The 23301-nt window shown below is 36.4% G+C and overlaps 1 protein-coding gene across 6 annotated transcripts in view; it reads left to right on the plus strand.

The window, feature by feature from the left end:
- NAV3 (neuron navigator 3) overlaps positions 1-23301 on the plus strand; it is a 593230-nt gene that overhangs the window by 498910 nt on the left and 71019 nt on the right. For 4 of the 6 annotated variants that reach the window (XM_082636004.1, XM_082636005.1, XM_082636006.1 and 1 more), the window contains exons 13-20: positions 3697-3829; positions 4487-4757; positions 5666-6374; positions 8394-8882; positions 12594-12635; positions 14036-14196; positions 19963-20151; positions 21748-21800. In XM_082636004.1, coding sequence (XP_082492130.1) covers positions 3697-3829; positions 4487-4757; positions 5666-6374; positions 8394-8882; positions 12594-12635; positions 14036-14196; positions 19963-20151; positions 21748-21800 — 2047 coding nt within the window. The remainder of the gene's footprint in view (positions 1-3696; positions 3830-4486; positions 4758-5665; positions 6375-8393; positions 8883-12593; positions 12636-14035; positions 14197-19962; positions 20152-21747; positions 21801-23301) is intronic. The other 2 variants (XM_082636008.1, XM_082636009.1) reach the window with 2 other exon arrangements.

Genomic DNA, 23301 nt, shown 5'->3' on the forward strand with positions numbered 1-23301 from the left:
GGAGTAGGCAGAATTTCTTAGTAGTGCTGAGAAATCACCTGAGGTTAGATAACTTGAATCTATATGCATTCAGTCATAATTATTATGTATTATGAAATATACAATAATATTGTTATATTAGTCATTCTGATTAGTTGAATTTGCTGTCATTTTCCAAAATAATAATGGAGAAAACATGTTTAATTAACATAGAGACAGGACCGGTATGGAAGACCATTATGGGGGCAAGAACTAGAACAGAGTACTGGTTAGATTATGACTTTAGCGATCCTGTTGTTCCAGCATCTTTGGATCCTGCATCATTTGGTAAAGAGCTCAGTGGAGTAAAAAACACAAGAAGGCCATTAAAAATAGATAATAGGAAGTAGCTATAAACTAGACATAAAAATTAGGAAATCAGTAGATTTTAGAGCACCGGAAGTGTAGAAGACTGTGATCAAAATATGAGATTGCAGAATTTGAGATCTTAGAGGTAAAGCAGTTTGAGGAGATGGAAAAATGTAAAGTATTATCAGATGGTTTGTATAAATGATTCATTTGCTTCCCACACTACTCTGTGAGATAGGAAGATCAGAATAGCAAGTTTAAGTGAATATACTAGCTATGCCCCTCTAAAAACGGCTCAAGTGAAAGTCTTTAATTTTAGGAATCCATTGTGCTTTACATTACACCAGGATAAATTTGGAAATTTGTTCTTCATGTCTATGATGTTTGTTAGTTTGATATATTTTCATTTTTCTATCAAGAGATTGAAACTTTATATCTTATTTTGGATCCTTTCACTTATATCATTTTAACTACAAAGTCATTGTGTTCATCTGAGTCTTTAAATGGTTTTAAAACAACTGATTTTTTTAAATTCTAGTAAGAGTTGATGCATTTACTTTTCGTCGCTAATGCTGGGATTTACATTATTATTAGAAATATTAGAAATATTTTAGAAATATTTTTAGCTATTATTAGAAATATTGATTCTATCTTCCTTGCCAGAGAAATTATTACTTTAAAAATATTCATTTTTAAAGAGAGGTAAAATTTCCTCTTTGTTTAATTTTGCTCTTTGAGTACTGAATATATTGTGGTAAGTATTTCTTAAAAATTCATTTCATATGACTATGAAAGATTATGTCTGTAACTGCCTTTCTCTTAATCTCAATAAAACATGAGAATTTATTCAACATTTATGTCAGTCATTGCCATAAATAGTAGAAATTAAAAGAAAACTACTCCACAGTTCTGTGCTTAGAAAACTCACAGGCTAATGGTCCACTTTGACACATATTTATAGATTTATAAAACAATGTGCTAAATCCAGTCCTATAAGTCTGCATAGTATTATGGCAGTGCAGAGGGGAAGCTACCTAATTCATCCCAACAGTGGCAAGTAAAAGGGGCTTCCCAGAAGATGGATGCTAGAACTGCATTATTAGGTAAGTATGGGTTAATCAGGTACGCACAGGGGTACCTTGATTGAAGACAGAGGTGGGAAATAATGTGATGGTGATGGGAATTGAATGCAGCTCTAAGTCAGAGTGCACAAATTGAGGCAGGGGGTGTAAAGAGTTTAAGCTCAAGAGGTAGGCTAGGGCCACATAATGGAAAGCCTCGTATGTCTTTTAAAGGAGCCTGAACTTTGCTTTAGACTAGTGATTGCCCAAGTGTGTATATTTATAATTTTATGATTATATGCATGCATTCCTATGAGAAGATAATATATGTATTACACTGCATATATAAACATGAAAAATTTAAAGATATGTTAAAGAAGAAATAATATTTTTTAAATTATGAATGTATTGATAGAGGTTCTTGGTTGCAAACTACAGAATCTACTATCTAATTTAAGGAATGAAGTGATATAAGAAGGCTCTCTGAATAATTGGGGTGATTGGAGGACCAGGCTCTTTGTAGGTACTTAGCTAACCATAGCTCTAGGGCATCACCGCTTCCTCTACTTGGCACCTCTGACCCTTGGAAATAGAGACCAGATAGCTGCCAGTGTTTACAAGAGAAAAATTGAATGACTGTTCCTGTGTTTGCCAGAAGATTTTCTCATTTGTGACTCTGTAGGCCCTTTGTTATATGTCATATCTGTCTATAAGGGAGTCTGGAAATGTGAGGTTTTTGCAGTCTACCTTCGGAAGGTAAGACTCATAATGTGGGAAATTATCAAAATAAGATGTAGGGAAGATATTCAAAAGATCTGAGCAGCTGCAAATGGCAGGTATTTGCTACAGTGATACAAAATACTCTTTTGCTGTCATTAAAAATACAATTATTATTGGTAATAATATGATTTATAAATGTGTTTGGTCATCACGTTTTAAGCTCTCAGTAGCTAACATCTCAAGCAAAATACTCACCTGGGGGGAGATCATCATTAATGATATTTTCTATAAGTTCAAGTTTCAAATTTTCTTCTTGATAATTACTTTTCTAGTTGGTTTGCTACATGATCTCAACACTTCACTTTTATTTGGAACGTATGGTGAGACTCATAAAGTACACATAGCAGAGCAGGAAGAGTTACCAGTTCACCCTTCCTTTATGGTTAGCTTGTGCTTTCGTTACAAATATTCTCTTCAATGTGTGGATTATTTGCAGGCGTTTTTTTTAAAGCCACTTGTCTATTTTATGAGACTTAACTTTTGTCTGTATCTAATATCTGTATCCAGTTTACATGAATTCAATGAATAGAGTGCAGGTGAGCAGCAGTGTATCATAGGAGACTGAGAACCAACCAGTAAGTGAGAGAACCATGGTTCAACCCTTCACCCTGTGGAGCTCCCATTCTCATTCAGGTGACCCTGCTCACCCTACATTATTTCTGCATCTTCTGACACACTAAGTAGGGTGCCTATGTTAGCCTGCACATGAATATTAATATATCCTATTTTGCTTCTTCTTCTTTAGATTAAGAACAGGTGTATTCAGAATTTCAGATATTTTTCTTATGCCCCAAGGGATTACTTTGTGCACCTCGCAGGGCAGGTGCATTACATTTTGGAATCTACTACCTTGGTAAAGAGAAGTCTTTGAAGAGTGGTACATAAGGAACTGACATCAGATGTGAACATTCGAGCACTGACCCAAATTTAGCAGATGAAGTTCATTGAGAAAGACTGAAGACAGGAAGGCCAGATAAAAGAATATTGTACGTTGCCCAGGCCAGAAATGGCAGGAGGGAAGATATGATAGAATAAGTCTCAATCTTCAAGATTTGGTAAATGATTGGGAATGGTTATTGGTAGGAGAAAGAATGAGGAATGATTTTCTGGTTCCTGACCAAAGCACGTTTTTTTTGTTTTGTTTTGTTTTTAATTTTTAACACAACGGGTGAATGCTGTGTGACTCCTGATTGCCTTCTCAGGGGAACAAAAAGGTTATGGATAATGTTCTTCTTTCCTGATGCCATGCAGTATTTGTAGCAGTATTTTCATTCATTCTGCAAACATTCCCCTGGATCTGCTCTACACACGGATCCTTAGCAAACCTCCGATAAGATTACTCTCAGGTTTGCGCTCAGTTCTTAGCAGGATGATTTTCCAAGAATGGCAAGTGCACATTTTTCATCATAAGATTAAAAAAATAAGAATTCTCTTCCCAATGCGTGACACACGTTAAATGGGCGTGTGGGTGACTTTTGCGTCGTGCCTCGTGTGCTTAGCTCATCACTGCTGCCTGTTTTGCCTTTAGCTGGGATGATAGCAGCTCGGTGAGCAGTGGCCTCAGTGACACCCTGGATAACATCAGCACTGATGACCTGAACACCACATCCTCCGTCAGCTCTTACTCCAACGCCACTGCCCCGTCCCGAAAGAACGTGCAGGTGAGAACTGCCCTCTCTGTTTCCCCAGGGCTTCTGCCATATTTTCCCCCAAATTATGTTGCATTGCATTAAAACATAGCACAACCTCTTAATCTGAAGGAATTGCATAAACTGAAGCAGCTCACGGATATGTATTTTTTCAGTTGATTACAGTCTAACCCAGAAAGCCTTATGTTGTCATATCTGTCTTTATAATAATATGTGTGTCTAGAACTCCAAAAATGATTTTAATAGTCTAATTTTGGATAGTTCCTGATTAATTTTATACTGATCTCTGAGACACATTGCTGGATCTCTTGTGAACGGTGAATCGAGAATGAATATTAGGTAATTAAGTTTTATTTTGTCTTACTTTTCCTTGTTCGATTTGACATAGAAAGTGCCTTCTTCTCTGGAGTGTTCAATTGGGTTTTCTGCACACACTTCTGGCATTCTCTAATATGTGCAATTGAGAATTATAGGGCTAAAATTAAGGAAACTTAAATGAAGACAGAGATAAAAAAAAAAAACAGGAGTCTTCAGAACTGTTTAGAAATACAAATCACTGCTTCTTTTTTTTTTTTTTTTTAACCAGTTATCTGAAAGGACATTCCAGGGCCCAATTCACACTTGATAGACTTTTCTGCACAAAGTTTTTCTGTCCTATTTTCTTCATAGCTGAAGACAGATTCAGAGAAACGATCTGCAACAGATGAGCCCTGGGATAGTACCGAGGAGGTGAAAAAAACAGAGGAGGACTTTGATAGCCATGGGGATGGAGGTGGCAAGTGGAAGGGCATTTCCTCCGGACTTCCTGAAGACCCTGACAAGGCAGGGCAGAAAGCCTCCCTGTCTGTTTCACAGACGGGCTCCTGGAGAAGAGGCATGTCAGCCCAGGGAGGAGCACCATCTAGGCAAAAAGCTGGAACCAGTGCGCTCAAGACCCCTGGTAGGCTTGTCATCTGGCAGCTGTTATGCCAAATTGTTTTAGTGTTTCCATTCGATCTTTTTGTCTTTCATAGTAGCTTTTCTTAATTAAATCAGATTTTTCTTCATGCTAAATTTCACATGCTTTGTCATATGCATCCACATGAATGTAACATTCCAGGCATCCTCTAGAGGGCATCCTCATAATATGGTGAGTGTCTATTTTGCCACAGTCATTTCTGATCACGTGGAAATAAAATAAGCCTACTTACTACTAAACCTAAGGTTGCCTTCATTCTGACTTTCTTATGAAAGTTTGGCATATTTATGTGAACTCTGCCCCTATGTTTCACTTTCAACTCTAAGAGCAAGAGCAGTCACTCTAATCTACTTGGAAGGCTGGAGATTTGAAACATCATTTCTGAATTAGACTTGATGCAAAAAGAGAGTGAAAGAATTGTGCAAATTGTACTCTCCTTTTTTTGTAAAAGACTCTCTCCCTATTTTAAAAATGGTTCCGCATTTTAAATAGTGCCACCTGAAGTGCTGATGTAACAGGGCACTCCAAATACAATCATCTCAGAGATATTCAAATGAATTCCTTTTTGAGCACTTAGTTTGATGAGATTAAGCGCTGTCTTTATAAAGGAAGGGAGTTGCAAGATAGAAGGCAATAATAAATAGCTAAAATAGGTGTTTTCCTTTTATCTCCTTGATCTCTCGTCGTTTTCCTCTAACAGCCATATTTTGATAGCTTTGTAGTTAATCCTCTGAACGTATTAAGAGAACATGCCTATTTAAATCTAAAACAGTGAATATTTAGGAATTGAGGCAATATTAAGATGTATTCACATTTTACACTTTGTTTAAAGAAATATTGTGAAATCAAAATGTGCAGGCACATAAATGTGTGTATTTTTCACTCATTAGGGAAAACTGATGACGCCAAAGCTTCTGAGAAAGGGAAAACTCCCCTGAAAGGATCGACTCTACAGAGGTCTCCTTCAGATGCAGGAAAAAGCAGTGGTGATGAGGGGAAAAAGCCCCCCTCAGGCATTGGAAGATCAACGGCCACTGGCTCTTTTGGATTTAAGAAGCCAAGTGGAGTAGGGTCATCTGCCATGATCACAAGCAGTGGAGCCACCGTAACAAGCGGCTCAGCAACACTGGGTAAAATCCCCAAATCTGCTGCCATTGGTGGGAAGTCAAATGCCGGGAGGAAAACCAGTTTGGACGGTTCACAGAATCAGGACGATGTTGTGCTGCATGTCAGCTCGAAGACCTCCCTGCAATACCGCAGTTTGCCCCGCCCATCCAAATCCAGCGCCAGTGGCATTCCCGGCCGAGGTGGCCACAGATCCAGCACCAGCAGTATAGATTCCAATGTCAGCAGTAAGTCAGCTGGTGCCACTACCTCGAAACTGAGAGAGCCCACGAAGATCGCCTCAGGGCGCTCGAGTCCCGTCACTGTCAACCAGACAGACAAGGAAAAGGAAAAAGTAGCAGTCTCAGATTCAGAGAGTGTTTCTTTGTCTGGTTCCCCCAAATCCAGCCCCACGTCTGCTAGTGCCTGTGGGACACAAGGGCTCAGGCAGCCAGGGTCCAAGTATCCTGACATTGCCTCACCTACATTTCGAAGGTACGAAAGCGTAAAATGATGCTGAGAAAATATACAATGCTATATCTTAGGATATATATGTGTCCTATATCCTATCGTATAAAAGATGTATATCCTGAACATATATGTCCTAAGTGTATACATTCTATGACACATATATCTTAGAACGTTTTATTCAGTTTCTGAGTAAAATGCGTTTTATGAAGCTGATGATATAAATAGCTAGTGAAAGAAATATCGCTCATTTTGGGAAATGCTTCAACTTTGTAGTTTCACTAACATTGTCATATTAGCAACATAAAGAGCATTTATGAGAGACTTAAAAGCAGATGGCAGTACCTAAGGGGAGTGATAAAGCAGCTTGCAAAATTTCCATAGATTTTCATCTTTCCACAGTTAAAAATAAAATAGAACGTAATAGGTCTTTATGACTATTGGTTTTCATTTCTAGTGTTTATATTATCTTGCTGGCTCTTAATGAGCTGATGATCACGAGTGTGGATGAAGTTGTGTTCCTTGTACAGTACTGGATCACAATGGACAGATGTATATAGTACCGTATCTTGACATATGAATGAAAATCAAGGTATGATATGATTGACAGAATTTGAAAAACTTTGGATGTTCGATACAGGATTATTACTAAGAAATGGGCTAGGTTTTCTAACTCTTCATCAGCTCTCTTTGATATGACTCTGATAAGCAGCAGGACTTGGTTTCTGCACCGGGACTGTCTTTGGTATTGCATATGCAAAGTTCTCCTTCGAGATATCACTGTTTTAAATACTGATGTGTTTTAAGTGGCAGGAAAATACATACAGTGCAAGACTTGAGACAAATAGTCAAACCTCTCTGGGTCTGTTTCCTCATCTATGAAATGATAGAGTATGATTTGTCTTTCATGACATGTTAAGTATTTTTAATGTTTTTATTATACTGACTAATCTGGGAGATATCAAGGGTCTTGAAACACTTACTTTTATATTTCAGGCAATCTCAGATAGATACATGGCTGTTTGCAAAACCTAGAGGTTTTATATCTCTCAGTAGCAATATTAGTCCTGAAGAGCTGGTGTTTTGAAATGTTGCCTCGCGTTGCAAAGAATAGCCGCTAGTAGTGGGAGTAAATATCTCTGTTGCTTAAGTAGAAGCCAGTGGTGCCCTCCAGTGGCCCTTACCTATGAAACAATTTCTCATATTCGTCACACAATGTTTCACTATAGGAAATATGGATTCCACTGCAACTTAATTAGTCATCGTGATACCATTACTTCATGTCACTTTATTTCCATGTTTACATAAAGTCGATGATATCATCTGCTTCATTTACAAAACTAAAATGTTTTCTGAACTAAACTCCGGCATCTAACTTAGCACCGTGTTTCAAATCACTATTACAGATATGTATTTGAATAGCACTGGCAACTGACATAAAACCCTTTGGTCTTTCTTGGGGGAAAATACGGACAAACCAACATGTTGCTGTCAGTGTCCAATATTGTTTCTAACCAAATGCTCTCTGAAAGTCAATCAGGCCACCAGCTGTACAACATAACCCCTAAACCTTGCCTTAAGCATTCCTTTTAGATTTTGAATAAACTGTTAAAATGAAAAGAAAAAAATGAAAAGAAAACGAATTTACATGTTATATACCGAATGCGTAGAAGTTGTTTCATTATAATGGTTCTGTAAATAGGTAGCAGCCAGTACGTGCAAACTATTTAATTTTTGCAAAAGATTCTCATGATCGCTTAACTGTGAAAACCAGGGACTTTCGTGTTTGATTTACAGTTCCTTTTGTTTGGCCCATGTCCCCCCACCACTGGGGTGGCAGCCCAGGACCGACTTACCCTTTTGGCGATATGAGAGAGTTTTGACACTAGAAGTTCAAGCTTATCAAGTTCATTAACATAGAGGCAGGAAGTGCTGGGTAGCTCGGTCCACCAAAGCACACTTGGCTCTATGTACTGTAACCCTAAATATTAAATGTGGATATTAGTTTCTCGGAACAACTGAAGTTGTTATTTGTTTTTCTTTTAGGTTGTTTGGTGCCAAGGCAGGTGGCAAATCTGCCTCTGCACCTAATACTGAGGGTGTGAAATCCTCCTCTGTAATGCCCAGTCCTAGTACCACATTAGCGCGGCAAGGCAGTCTGGAATCACCGTCGTCCGGTACGGGCAGCATGGGCAGTACTGGCGGGCTAAGTGGCAGCTGCAGCCCTCTCTTCAATAAACCCTCAGACTTAACTACAGATGTTATAAGCTTAAGTCACTCGTTGGCTTCCAGCCCAGCATCGGTTCACTCTTTCACGTCAGGTGGTCTCGTGTGGGCTGCCAATCTCAGCAGTTCCTCTGCTGGCAGCAAGGACACTCCAAGTTACCAGTCCATGACTAGCCTCCATACGAGCTCTGAGTCCATTGACCTCCCCCTCAGCCACCACGGCTCCCTGTCTGGACTGACCACAGGCACTCACGAGGTGCAGAGCCTGCTCATGAGAACGGGTAGTGTGAGATCTACTCTTTCAGAAAGGTGAGCTCTCCTGGAGGCGTCGATGAAGTCCTCACCCCCCCTCCCTGCACTGTGCCTACCTCTCCCCACACCCCGCTCAATTCCCTTGATTTCAGGGGGAGTGCCACTTTGCAGAGGGACGTCAGATGGATGAGACTGGCTGGGCCTTTTCTTTGGTCTCATTACCAAGTTTGTAGAAGGAAGAGACCACTAAGGATCCATAAAAAATGGAATAATTAGTTTCTTAATATGAATGCATACATATATACCCAATAGGCAATTTAAGTAAAATCCATAGCATGTATTTATGTATTGAATGGTGTTTTCTCAAGACATGTCGATGATGTGGCTTGAGCTCCAGGCAGCACAGCTCCTTAGGATAATTGAAGCATTTTTAAAGACCAAATTTAAATGGATTCTACAATTATGCTCAGAGCAAAATGTTCAATTGGCTTTATTAGCACTTCTATGGAAAAATAGCAAATGGATCACTGGGAATCCTAGTTGAAGCGGAAGAAAGATCAGTTGTCAGATATGAATTCTTAGAGAAAATTACAACACCGGTGACGTTTTTAGTAAAAGCCCTTTAAAAATAAACCACGTTACAAGGTGTTTCTCATTGATTTAATGAATTACTGTTTTCTTCTAAACTTAAAATGAAGACCATAATGAGGCATTCCTTACCTAATATACTTACCAGAAAGCATCTCTGTCGACCAGAATGGCTCTAGATTCTCTTCCCTAAAAAATCCTTTCTCAGATATTTTGGTACTGACTCTTTCCCTCAGGCACACGTCTTAAAACTGCCCCTTTTCTCCTGATGAACTTAATGCTGTTTGTTTCTTGGCACACCTAAAGCTTTCAGAAATGGTCTTGGCTGTATACCTTAATTGAGTTATTTGTGAAGGCACCACTGGTCACTGAAAATGCCTGATACCTTCCCCAAACTTTTGTTCAGTCTATTATTGATGCTGACATATCACCTCCAACTAAGCACACGGCAAATAGGTTATTGTTTGTTAACCAGAATCAACCTCCAAGATACTGATTAGTTTTTAATCATGAATATGACTGCAACAAGTTGACCATTTAACCATCAACCTACTTCTTTGGCATTGATACATTAAAAACACAGAAAAATGGTCAAGTAATTATCTGTAACCAAGTAACCCTCAAATAAAACTGGATGTTAAGATGGATGAGTTTTATGCAACATAAATTCAATGTTAATTTTTTACCTTGATATATATTTTAGCAGAAGTCAGTATATATATATAGTCTCACTATAGAAATACACTGGCAAATATACAGTTACGTATTCTCTTCAAGCAAATCTTTTTTTTTTCAGTCTTTGAAATAGACCAGTTTTACAGGTGGATGTATTATAAATAGCCAGATAAATAATTTTTCTAAAATAAATTTTAAATAAATCACTTTTGAATAAATGAATATTCTGCCCTTGACTCTTAGTAAAATATATTGATGAATATTAAACTGAAAAGTAAATCATCTTCATAGGTATATTATATAATATAAATATTTAATTAGTTTCTCCCAATAGATTACTAGATTGAAATAATTTTTGATATAAGAAATTGTGCTTTTTCTTTCTTGCGAACAAATTTGCAAGCAATAGCAATTTCTTCTAATCCTTTAAAGTACACCCAAGAACTTTATGATCTCTTGAAGAGAAAATTAGGTCCTATCAGAGATCCTGGCTTAATCATAATTAAGTCCGCAGAATGTTGGGAACATCAAGGAGACCAAAGAGCCATGCCTAAGAGAAAATGTGCCAAAGTGTAATATTTAAGACAAAGTAGTTAGAAAGATATAATAGAGATGTATGTAAGTTCATGACTCACCTGTTTATCTACGATTTCAGAAGACTTTATTGATACTCATTATCCTAGTACTGTTAAATAGTTTTTCATTCAGATTTTAATTCTAGTCTAAATTTCTTCTCATTAAAATATCATAAACAAACAAACAAATTCTTTAACAATATTTCCTCTAACTGCTCTAGATCATTGGTGGCCTTTGGTTATAACTATTAATAGTTCACATTTGTTTTGTTCATTTTGTTTTTTGTGACCAAACCAAACCTTAAAAATAATTTAAAGTTGTAGCCAAATTTTAAAATTTCTGGCTTGCTTTTAACTATCAGATCTGGCTCCCCTGCCTTTATAACCGTGCACTGAAACAGTGCCTGTCTTCTTCAGACTGTTGGTTAAAATTCCTCCTTCGCTTATGCAGGCGTAGGAGTTTTCGACTTTTCAGGGTTTGTGAAAACTGTCTATACTATAAAATCATTAATATCCAGATTCAAACAGATATTTCCGCTTAAAGTTTTAACTTATATTGGTAAACTTAAATTTTTTCCTGATTTTTCTTTCATTAAATTCTCTGCATCATACAAACACATAGTGTTTATACAATTAATAACATGGGCAAAACAATGCCTATTTTCAATGTACTCTGAAATGTTAAAATTGAATAAATTTGCACACATGAAAGAGATAATTTTTAAAATGGCTTATGACTGTATTAATGTTTCAGCATTGTGTAGTTTATATTTAGAGGTCTCTCATATTTGTTCAGTATGATTGCTTTTTGTTTGTTGGTTTATCTACACTACTAAAAGCACATCTATAGTCAAGATGTATGCTAGAACTGGCCTCTACATAATATAGTAATTACCCTATGTGGACATTCCCAAAACATAAAGTAAAAGTTGTATGATGCTTTTGGATGCTTTCTATTGCAGTGCTAAATAATGGAGTACACATAGAAGAAAACATTTTAGCTTTGATTTTGAGTGATTAAATTTCAAGTCAATGTGTTTGCATTCATGTTGTATCATCCCCATTATGCATATCATGTGTATTTAATTTTGATCACTTGAGGTTCTAATGGAAGAGATGTATCATTCTGCAAATTCAAATTAATTTTATTATTTGCTTAGCCACATCAAAGATTATAACAGAAATTCCTAGACTTATCCCACCTAGTTGTTGACACCCTCTTCCTCTGTTTTTAGGAAGGCCACTTCTCATTTTCTCCAGACACATTCTTTCTTCCCCTTCTAAGACCAATTGGGAGTTTTTAAAAATAGAAACTGAAAACTTATAGCCTTTTAAACATCTAATTTATAACTTCTAAAAGGTGGCGTCGTTTAATTTCCTTAAAATATTTAAATGATGCCAGAAACATTACATTTCAAGCAGATACTATGTATTATTTTTCTTCTCTTATGTGTAAGTGGGGTTACATCTGCCTTTATTTTTATTGAAGATAGTTTAAATACAAAAAATAAGTATTAAAAGGTGTTTTATATCTTCTCTGTCCATTGGAAGTTGTCACTTGAACTTAGGCAGAGAAGATCTTTCTTATTTCCACCTCTGTGATTCTCCTGCATGTGAAATCATAGCAGAAGTCTAGTTATTTGCATGGGGAAGGAAAAACTACCACAGGACTAGGCAAATAGAATCTAGAGGAGAATTATGTTAACATATAATCTATCTTCTCATAGTCCTGTCACTAAATTATCATCGAAGGTGTCACAACAATGGACATCTGTTCTCCTTTGGTTGGCCTTTTCCAATGAGTTAAGCATTAAATATGTGTCACAAAAAGATTGATTTTGTGTAATTCAAACAGAACCATTTATGTTGGATGTGTAATTTCGAAATTTTGTTTACATTATGTCCTTAGGGGTTTTCTTTGTTTTAACAGCATGCAGCTTGACAGAAATACACTACCCAAAAAGGGACTAAGGTAGATATTTCTCTGAGCACAATTGCTGCCTTTCTCTGTTGTTACGTAAACTTTTTGTGCTGTCTCTTTACCTCTTTCCTTTTTTGTTTGCGAAGAAGCACCTGACATTGAGGATGAAATCACTTTTAATCCTGATGTTTTCTCTGGCCTGAGGAGTTGGTGAGATGGCCCTCAGGTAGAGATTTTGTTAGAGGCCAAAACTCAGTAAATTAAATCTAATGTAAAAGCCATTATTTGGGGGGCAGCAACTTTTAGTCGAATTCAGAACTCACTTCTGAAAATTAAAACAAAATTTTAATTTTCCTAACATTCGCATCTTGGAGGCGTATGCTTGCAAAACCTCGCCCCATATAGTCTACAGATGGGGCCAGTGAATGTTGAAAAGTCGAAGGATGCTCTAATTTGAATCAAAGAAAACATATTTTCATCATCAGATGACAAATACTGTAATTAAGGTATAATTTTTAAAGAATCCTTTTGGTAAAAACTCAGAAGAGCTTTATTTTCTATTTTTCAGGAGTGCTGGTATCCATCAGATCAATATAGACATGAATTAGTCTAGTATTACATCATAATATCAAAATAATTATTCAGTTCCTCATAAAAAATAGAATGAAAATCGAATGCATGGCCATCCTTTACTGTACACTTTTATCTGATGAGAAGATATGGAAGGAACTATGAATAGAGATACAACACTATATGAACATAAGTCGACTGCTCTTTGGTACTAAGAATTGACTTACTCTGGAAAATGTGAATTCTGGCCAAATAGGTCTTCCTCTGTTATCCTCCTCCTCTCCACTTTCTTAGCAAGAGCAAACAGCTTGCAATTATTCCATTCTAAGATTTCATTCCAGAGATTTATTTTCCAATAAAGTAAGCCCAGTTCTCTCTCCATTTTTTAAAAGAAGATCCAGACATGGTGTCAAGTGGCATTTTAACCAAAAAAGTGTTTTTCCTTTTTTTAAAAAAATGATCTGTCAATTTGTGTTCTATTTCCTATGTCTTACTGTGAGCATCACTGCAATTCCCTTGGATTCTGGCCTACTACTGTCCGCCATATTTAGTCTGTTTTTCCAGCCTCTTCATATCCTTCTAAACACTGTGCTTTTGAGCCCTTCTCAATTAACCTGGCTGTCTGCTCACTGCTTATGATTTTCAACTACATATCTCACAGAAGCATAATTTTCTTTTCAAAATCCTTTATTTTTTTTCCCTGTGAGATTCAAACAGATGGTGTCAAATCATCTGGAAGAACTAAGCAATTATAATTAGATTCAATCTGTTTGAGAATGTTGCTCAGTCTGACTAGTAAGCTCCTCTCAATTGTTTTCTCGTCTCAATATTGCCTTGCCCTTGCAGATGTGCTGAAGTGTCTTAGCTGTGCTGTTTTGCAGATATACCCCGTCATCTCGGCAGGCCAACCAAGAAGAGGGCAAAGAGTGGTTACGCTCCCATTCTACTGGAGGACTGCAGGACACTGGCAATCAGTCGCCCCTGGTCTCCCCTTCTGCCATGTCATCTTCTGCAACGGGAAAATACCACTTTTCCAACTTGGGTAAAATATTTAAAAACATCAGTTTCATCTTGTTCCTTTCACCACCTACTCTCCCAGGAGCCCTGACATCTCTCCATAAGAATGGTTCATTTAAAGAGGAGTTAAAGACACCTTAACAGTACCTTTTATTTGTATCCTTACTGTCCACAAAATAATTTCCAAACATTATGCAATTTATTGCTCATGACAGCAAGTTGACATAGGTAATACTGTTGTTATTTTATAGTCTAAGATCCAGAGGCAAAAAGAGATTATTTGACTTAAAAAAAAAAAAAAAAGTCTCACCCCTTTTAAGAGGCAGAGGCAGTAATTGATGCCAGAACACCTGACTTTAAGTCTAGGGGTTTTCTCAAGAGTCCTCTTAAAAACCAGTAAAACACCTCCTTATTTTCTGTTTAATTTTTTTTAATCCTTATAAGAAAATGAATTATCTTTTTGTAGAAAATAGAAATAATTAGGAAGAAGAAAAATATGTGATTCCATGACTCCACGATCACTTCTTTGATCATTTTAAAGTTAAAACTCTCCTTAAAATGCATATGAGAATTCCTATTAAGATAATACCCTGTGAACATTTTTGGATAAATGCACTGAAAAGAAATGACTATTTGAGCCATTGGATTACTTTGTGTTTAGCATAATTTGTATGAAATATAAAATCATTTGTGTAAATGTCATAGAAAACACAGGGAAAGTGACAAAATAAAGTCTAAACATGACAGTTATCATTTAATAGATCCAATGCTTTCAAAAATAGATTTCTGGGCTTCCCTGGTGGCGCAGTGGTTGAGAGTCCGCCTGCCGATGCAGGGGACACGGGTTCGTGCCCCGGTCCGGGAAGATCCCATATGCCACAGAGCGGCTGGACCTGTGAGCCATGGCCGCTGAGCCTGCGCGTCTGGAGCCTGTGCTCTGCAACGGGAGAGGCCACAGCAGTGAGAGGCCTGCGTACCACAAAAAAAAAAAAAAAAAAAAAAAGACAAAAATAGATTTCTTTTCTATAAAGTCACATATAAAATAGTATCATTTTTTTCTCTTTTCACTTGAGAAGTTTTTTTGTAATGATAGACCAACAGATTGTCCAAATTCTTTAATAATTTGGACTTTTCAACTTTCCGCCCTGTAGGGATAGTCAAAGCTATTTCTCTGCTATTGTAACTATTCCTGCTATACAGAATAGAGCTTTTGGCAATGAAAAAAACAATTATTTTGGTCATGGTTCCACATGCACTAATGAATATCTATCAAACACCAAGTTTTTGTTGCTAAACCTGCACAATGATGAGACTTCTTTGCCTCACAATGGCAAAGAATGGTATAACTTTTACTTTGAGTTGTAGTTATAAAACACAGCAGGAAGCTTAAAACTTTGACTTCAAAAAATGAAATAAAAATGTTTTTATAGAGTCATAGGCATATGAAACAAAATCTAATTTTATGCAACATTGGAGTCAAACCCATGTCACCTAGTTTGCTGAGTTTGCTGGGTATCTCATTCTCCTGTCAGTCTTTTCATTAATTGACATTAATTTGAGTATTTGAATCTCCACTCCATTATTTTCCCATTGTTGTTATTCTGACTCTATTTATTCCATCTTTCTTTGAGAAGAAAAAAAACTCACTACTTACTATGTCTGATCTTAGCAAGTCATTTAACCTCAACTTTCTCATCTGTTGAATGGGTTCATAATACCTAGGTTATATTGTGAGGCATGACTAATGTGTGCAAAGACACAGGAGATTATCAGATTTGGTGGACTCTGCTACATCATCATTTTTATTGGAAAGAGATGTCTTACACTGTCAGAGACAATTGCAGTAGACTTCAAATTGATCTTACTGCCTCTACTCAAATCTCTCAACATTTTCACCCAGTGGGACTTATGAAGAAAGATCTTCCCATATATGTCAACACACTCTCATGTGCCTAGCCATATTTTATAAGCATATGTGGATTCAGGTCAGGCGTTCTGAGATCTCTATGTTGTATTATTTTACAAGAGAAAACGATGACTAATTTTAAAATCATGAAAATTACTTTTAGAGAATTTGGGTTGTATTTCCAGATCACTGGAACTTATAATTATTAGGCAAGAAAGTAGATACTATTAAAATGCAGTCATAAATAAGAGTTACTTTATTATTAAATTTTAAAAATATATCAAATGTAGCTCTTTAATTTGAATATGGATAGCATTGTCGTACATTTTACTTTGGTCATCACTTGTTTTCAATTTGATCATTATTTTTTCTGAATGATCAGTAAGATAAGTGATTATTACTAACATTCAAGAGTTGCAGTATCCATGTTTTTTTATCCTTACCCATTAAAAATATGTTAATACATAAAGTTTTTAGAAATATTACTGTAAAAATCACATATATATATAACAAACATTTAAAATTTAAGATCACTACTATTATGTCATTATTAGTAGACTACTGTGAGCTACTGCCGAAGTAAACTCTGGTTTGTATATAGTTTCTGGCATGATAGCTATGTTAGAAACCATTCCTACCCAAGAAAGCATAACAGAATATATTTATATAAAAATAATAAATTATTGGATGCAATTTCATTTACTATTGGTCACAGCCCTTGGGAGGCATCCCATAACCTAGTGAGACTCATTGTCATAGTCCCACGAGTGATGATAATTGCTCAGATTCATTTTTCACCTTGTCTCAAGGGTTACCATGTAGAAGCACTATTATCAGCCTGTCACTTTCAAATTCTGTATATTTGATGGACCCTTTTGCATAGAGTGATGTTTAAACACCTTTGTATAGGAAGTTTCTTTGCTTTACTCCCAAAGGTCCCTCTGCCTCGAATGTCCTTCTACTCCCCTCTCCATATTCACCCTTCAAGCCATTCAGAATTAAGCCCTTTCTTCTATACTTATGGAAGAATAGAATCTCAGAGTTGGAAGAGACCTACATCTGGTTCAATCGTGCATCTATTATGTAAATTCTAACGACAGCTCTAGCTTCTCCTCTAAACCCACCAATGACAGAAACTACCTAAATCTAGATCTATCACACTTTTGAAGTTCTTTAAATGATCAAATAAACATTTCTTGAATCTCCACCTAGTTCCCAGTTATATTCCCAAATTCCACAAAATAAATTAAAATTAGGTTACATAGGGCCTCCCTGGTGGCGCAGTGGTTGAGAGTCCGCCTGCCGATGCAGGGGACACGGGTTCGCGCCCCAGTCTGGGAGGATCCCATATGCCGCGGAGCGGCTGGGCCCGTGAGCCATGGCCGCTGAGCCTGCGCGTCCGGAGCCTGTGCTCCGCAACGGGAGAGGCCACAACGGTGAGAGGCCTGCCTACTGCAAAAAAAAAAAAAAAAAAAAAATTAAAAAAAAAAATTAGGTTACATATGACAACTCTTATTAAAACAACATCATAAACTCACTAACTGATGTGTCTAGATGTGGCAGCAAAGTCAGGGGGCAACTTGGAGGTATTTAAGAACCCACTCCATATTTCTGTCAGTTCCTGTCCTCCTCAAATCATTACAAATAAACATATAGTTTAATAAAAACAGTGGCTTTGGTATGATATATAGCTTAAGACAAAGTCAGTAGTCCTCTTTTCCCTAATATATAGTCACACCTATATCTGTCCTATTAGAAATGTTTACATGTCTTCTCCTGGCTTTGAATGGGTCTTAGAGGACATTTATTCTGCCTTTTTTTTTTTTTAAATTCATGAAGAAACTGAAGGGTAGAAATGGAGGTATTTGCCTAAAGCAAATGGAAAGCAAAGCCACCACTAGAAACCCTGTACTAATTTGTGTCCCTTTACAAAAATGCTCTGTCCGTCATACTTTTGTCTTCTATTGCATAACTTTTCTCAGTCTATTCTATGTTATTAATTTCTCTACCTTTCAGTCACCTCTCCTAGAGGTCACTCTTGAAGCCAGGGATCTTGCCATATTTATCTTTCTATTCAACCACAATAATAAAAAAGCAGACCCGTCATAGATTTTAACTTAATTGAACACTCTTAAATAAAATGAATACATTTCCAATGGAGAAGCTATCAGAAGTGCTTATAAATACAAACTATTCCTTTTAAAATCTACCCTGATCCTCATTACTATTTCACTTTGAATGAGCTAAGTGTTATGTTTTAAAATTATAGAAGGACACTTACTTGGATATCTCTGCAACCATTCTGTAAGAATTATGCAAAGCCAAACAGTGAATGAAATGTCTTTCTAACCTCTATATACATATATTAAAATGATGTACTTCGTTGCGTTGAATACTTCATTTATTTAGCAAAAAGTCAATTCATACTGTGGACCTAGAAGAGTCTGATTTACCCCAATCCAGATACCTTAAACATAAACATTCAAGTCTAGAATGTCCTTTGGAGTATCTTCTGGCTGTCCTCAGCAATCAGATTGATTGTCACTGCTGACTGAAGGAATGTGCCTGAAAGATCTCTCTCTCTTACTCTCTCGCTCTCTCTTCTTTTCTTCTTCCTTCCCTCCTTCCAGTGGATTGGGGACTTTGCAAATCCCCAGTTTCTTTCTTTCTTTATTATGTGTCACAGATGCACACATAGATACAGTTCTTAGGTTTTTTAGTTCTTTTCTTGGTCTTTTTTTACCGTAATTCATAGCTGGCTGTATCAGAGTTGTTCTGTGTATTGATTCATTCATACCTGTAAAATATCCAGCATAGTGCCTGGCAAATAGGAGATAATCTCCTTACGTTATCTCATAGTATGTACTCCTCCTATTTTACTTTGTTCTGAGATCCAGTAGTTACATTAAGAAATGTAGTCTCTGTGTCACAGAAAAAAATAGCATATTTTGAAACGATATCAGACTATTTCTAAGCCAAAGACATAAATTCCCCGAGGCTTTTAAAGTACCCAGCAGTTCTCTTCCTATCTTAAGAGTTTCCTGCCTGCTTTCTCATATGCCTGTAACAACTTGCGTTTCTTAAATATGAGCATTTATGATAAATATATTTCTTAATTTTTCTGCTTTGCTTTTATTCCAAATTTTAAAGCAGTATTGTTTTGCAGTGTAATTACACATTCAGTCAACCACATCTTTCTTTAAATTGATGATTATCAGTTGGCCTAAAAAGTTGAGTGTCATTAGAACTATTTGACAATAAGCACTAGGTAAATAAATTCATATTCCAAATTGCAGACTTAAGGTACTGCTTTGGAAAAACAAGTTTATGACTTTTGACAGTCTCACCGTGACATTCCCATCTTAGACACAGTAGAAAGTAGTTTTATGTGATTAACCTCACGATGAGCTATGGATACCACATACATTAGATTATATTTCATTTTTATTTGCATCTATTATAACCTAACTTTGATAATAATGATGGTACTGATTATGAACTGACAAAAATTTAGAACTCAAAATGACTGAAAGTCTTTGGTTGGAAGCTTCAAACGTTTCTTCCTGGGAAATTTAGATTTCTTGAATTTTATATTCCTTTCTATTTTTGCTTTTCCCATTAAAGTGGTCTATTTTTCTCTAAAAAGAAATGTGCAGCCTCTAGGAACACAATCTTTTCTTCATAATGGGCAGCAGGAAATACCATGTTATTTCTAGCAAAAAACAGTAGAGGTGACTCGATGGTTTTGTTTAATACCGCTTTAAAAATGGACATACTGCTTGCCATGAAAGTGCTAGAAAAAAAGAGGACTCCACTGTAACTGCTATCGAAAATTTCAGAGGCAGACAGCCCAGAATAATAGGCTGTGTGTGCTTTGTTTTTCAGTGAGCCCGACAAATCTGTCTCAATTTAACCTTCCTGGGCCCAGCATGATGCGCTCAAACAGCATCCCAGCCCAAGACTCGTCCTTCGATCTCTACGACGACTCCCAGCTTTGTGGGAGTGCCACATCTCTGGAGGAGAGGCCACGGGCCATCAGCCATTCAGGCTCATTCAGGGACAGCATGGAAGAAGGTAGGCATCGGGGGAAATAAAGATGAAGTTACTTTAGTTAACTCAGACATGAAAACTATCACATCACTCACATCACAAGGATTCCCTCAACAAAGTAAATAAGTATAACTCTCACTTGGGAGCCCTGAAGCTTGAAGAAATTTTAGTCTGCATTACCTTCTGTTTCTTTCTGTATTTGGAAATATGCCAGAAATTGTTTCGATTAATACTTGGCTATAGAGCAGTTCAGAGTAAGTCTGGTGTTCTCATACAGAAATCTGTGTAATTTTAGAGACTATTTACCCTGGTGTGCCAAATATCCAAGTGACTGTTTTGTTTGACACCTCAGTTTAAAAACCATAAAAGATACATAAACGAGAAAAAATTCTCTTATGAAACAACCACATGCTGCCGACTTTTATTCTCAGAAACTCCCTCTGGTGTTAGTTTTTATTATCATATTATTTTAGAGTTCATATTGTGCCTGCTTTTTGCTTTGTAAGTTACATTTCCTTATCCATTACATTAAGATTCTCACCTGACCTAATAAATGTCTTTGTAGTTGTAAAGTTCTACAGGAATACTTTATAACAAAAACTCTTCGAAAAACTCAGGAGGCTTAATTGATTTTCAAGTGTATGTAATTTTCTAAACTGTATAACCTCAAATGTCAAACCTGATGATAATATTTGAGAGAATTTCTTCTTTGATTTAATGAATGATTTTTAAGTACCCACAAAGGAAAATTGTGGCACACATATTATAAAACATATCAGCTAAGGATAAAGTAAAGGTAAACACAGAAGTTCAAATAGATTAGAATAAAATCAGATGTGTAATCAGTCCTACTATCCTAGTCCTTAGTAAGTCTGTATAAAAAAAGGGGCTCTAGATCTTGAAGCATACCAAGGGTTTAAACCTCTGGTCATCCATTTATCTGTGGTATGAACATGAGCTAGTTTTGTAACTTTATTAGTCCCGATTTCTGTATGTGTAATTTCTAAGGATGAAAACAGAGTCAAGAATAGTTCTGTTCCCTTCTCTTTCTACCTTCCTATTTAAAGTATCTTCTGACTATAATTGAACTGTGAAATTGAGCTGTGAAATCTAAACTAAAATCTGTTACTAAAATTATGAAGGAAACCATACCTCTCCATTAGAATGGGTATAATCAGCTCATCACAGATGATGTTGGAAGAGCTTATTTCCCTGAAAGTTTATGGAGAAAAAAATTGAAAATAGATCTTTGTTGTATAAAAATGAAATTAAATAAAATACATAAAGTTTTTTTTAAGTTTAAACTTTCATGGCAACTTTAGGTGTCCATGATTTTCTGATTATTTATTATGTGGGAGTTTACTCTAGTTTTCAATACGTGCAACGCTGCTAGAAGGGCTTGCACTTATCAGTTCTTCTCTGTAACGTGGTGGAGGAGGTACTTTAGGGACCTTTCCATGGCTCAACGTGTCGATCTCTAAAGAATGACAGCAGACTTGTTCTCAGATTCTTATGTTCTTTTTATTTCCTTAATCACCTCTTCTTCACTTTTCAGTAAAGGTCTGGTGGTTCTGAGCAGACTTCATTACTTCACCTCTTGTTCTTTTTTGCTTTCTTCAGTTCATGGCTCTTCATTATCACTGGTCTCCAGCACTTCTTCTCTTTATTCTACGGTAAGTGTTGACTGTTAAGAAAATGCTTTTGCCTTTGCCAAGCACACAAATGGTTAAATAGGTTGGCATTTACACAGAAGCCGTGCAATTAAATAAGGGTGTACTTCAAGCTCCAGCATACTGATAAGGTGGTGGGTGCTCTCCCAGCCCTTCTATGGCTCATTTGTATGTGCTTCCACTTGACTTTTATGTACTCATTGTAATCAATGAGTGGATAGAAAACTGAATCTCATAAAACCCGATGGGCTATGACTCGGAATCCCTGAAACCATGTATGATGATCCACCATAATCTTATAATACTGACCACTTTTCCTCGTTCGGTTCCCTGAGCCATGATTGGTAATTGTTCTATGGTATTCTCTCCATTTTCTTTTATAAGTTCATTTTTTGAGAAGATCACACCAAAGGGTAAAAGCCTAAAAGGCCTGGTGATTTTTTAAACTGTATCTTCTGAAAGAGTGTAATTTTAAAAACTTCATTTCTTAAGAGAAAATGCCAGTGTATCAACGTATTTTCCCAATGTGTGAAATTATATTTTGTTTTTGCCAAGATGATTTTTCTGTCCACTTATTAAAATTTCATCATTTTCAAAAAAATAGTCTACAGGCAGTTACATTTTACGAAAAGGTTCTTTCATCCTAGGTTAGAGTGGGGTATATTTTAGTTTATGAATCTCACTGAGTCTTGAGCACTATGAATAATCCCTAATCCTGTATCGAAAGGTTCATGAAAAGTTCAAAGCCTCAGCTGTCACTGAATAATTAAGCATTAAGGACAATACTAATTTTTTCATTCGTTTTCATTAAGTTCAAATGTTACGGCCCTCTTTTTATATTTATTGCTTTAAAGTGTTACTCAAGATCAGACTCTCATTGGCAGAGGCAATATTTTTCTTCTCATTTCACCTTTTAATGATTAACATTGCCAATCGATTCTATGAATAATGAAATCACTGTTAGCGTTTAGATAAATCTGCTGTTTTAGGCAAACAGATAAAGAAGTGAGAAATGTAAAAATGTATCAGAAAAAACACAAAGAAATATGTCGTGTTCCTCCTATTGGGCCAATGCCACTGCTTGACGGGAGATATATTCTGACTTAAACCCTTGCAATTGAAGTCTCTATATATAACATTAAAAGGTGCGGCATCATTATAGTCATATTTTAAATATATAAAAAACAATATTTGGATAAGAAACTACCTTCATGAAGCCTGAGAAAAACTCAAGAAGAAAAAGAGCATGGGTTGAGGAAAAACAGATGGCTAATTAGTATACAAGAGTCTAATAGACCTTTCTGTGATAATAAAATTATTCTATAGCTGTACTAGATTATACAGTAACCACTAGTCACATGTGGCTATTGAGTATTTGAATTGTGTGTGGTATGACAAAGGAAGTGCATCTTTTATTTTAAGTAATTTGAATTTATGTAGACACGTGCCTTGTGGCTGCTATACTAGATATTACAGGTTTACAGGGAACAAAGGAGGTACATTT

This window comes from Mesoplodon mirus, assembly GCF_964341445.2.
Source record: "Mesoplodon mirus genome assembly, chromosome: 11".
NCBI classification, from domain to species: Eukaryota; Metazoa; Chordata; class Mammalia; order Artiodactyla; family Ziphiidae; genus Mesoplodon; species Mesoplodon mirus.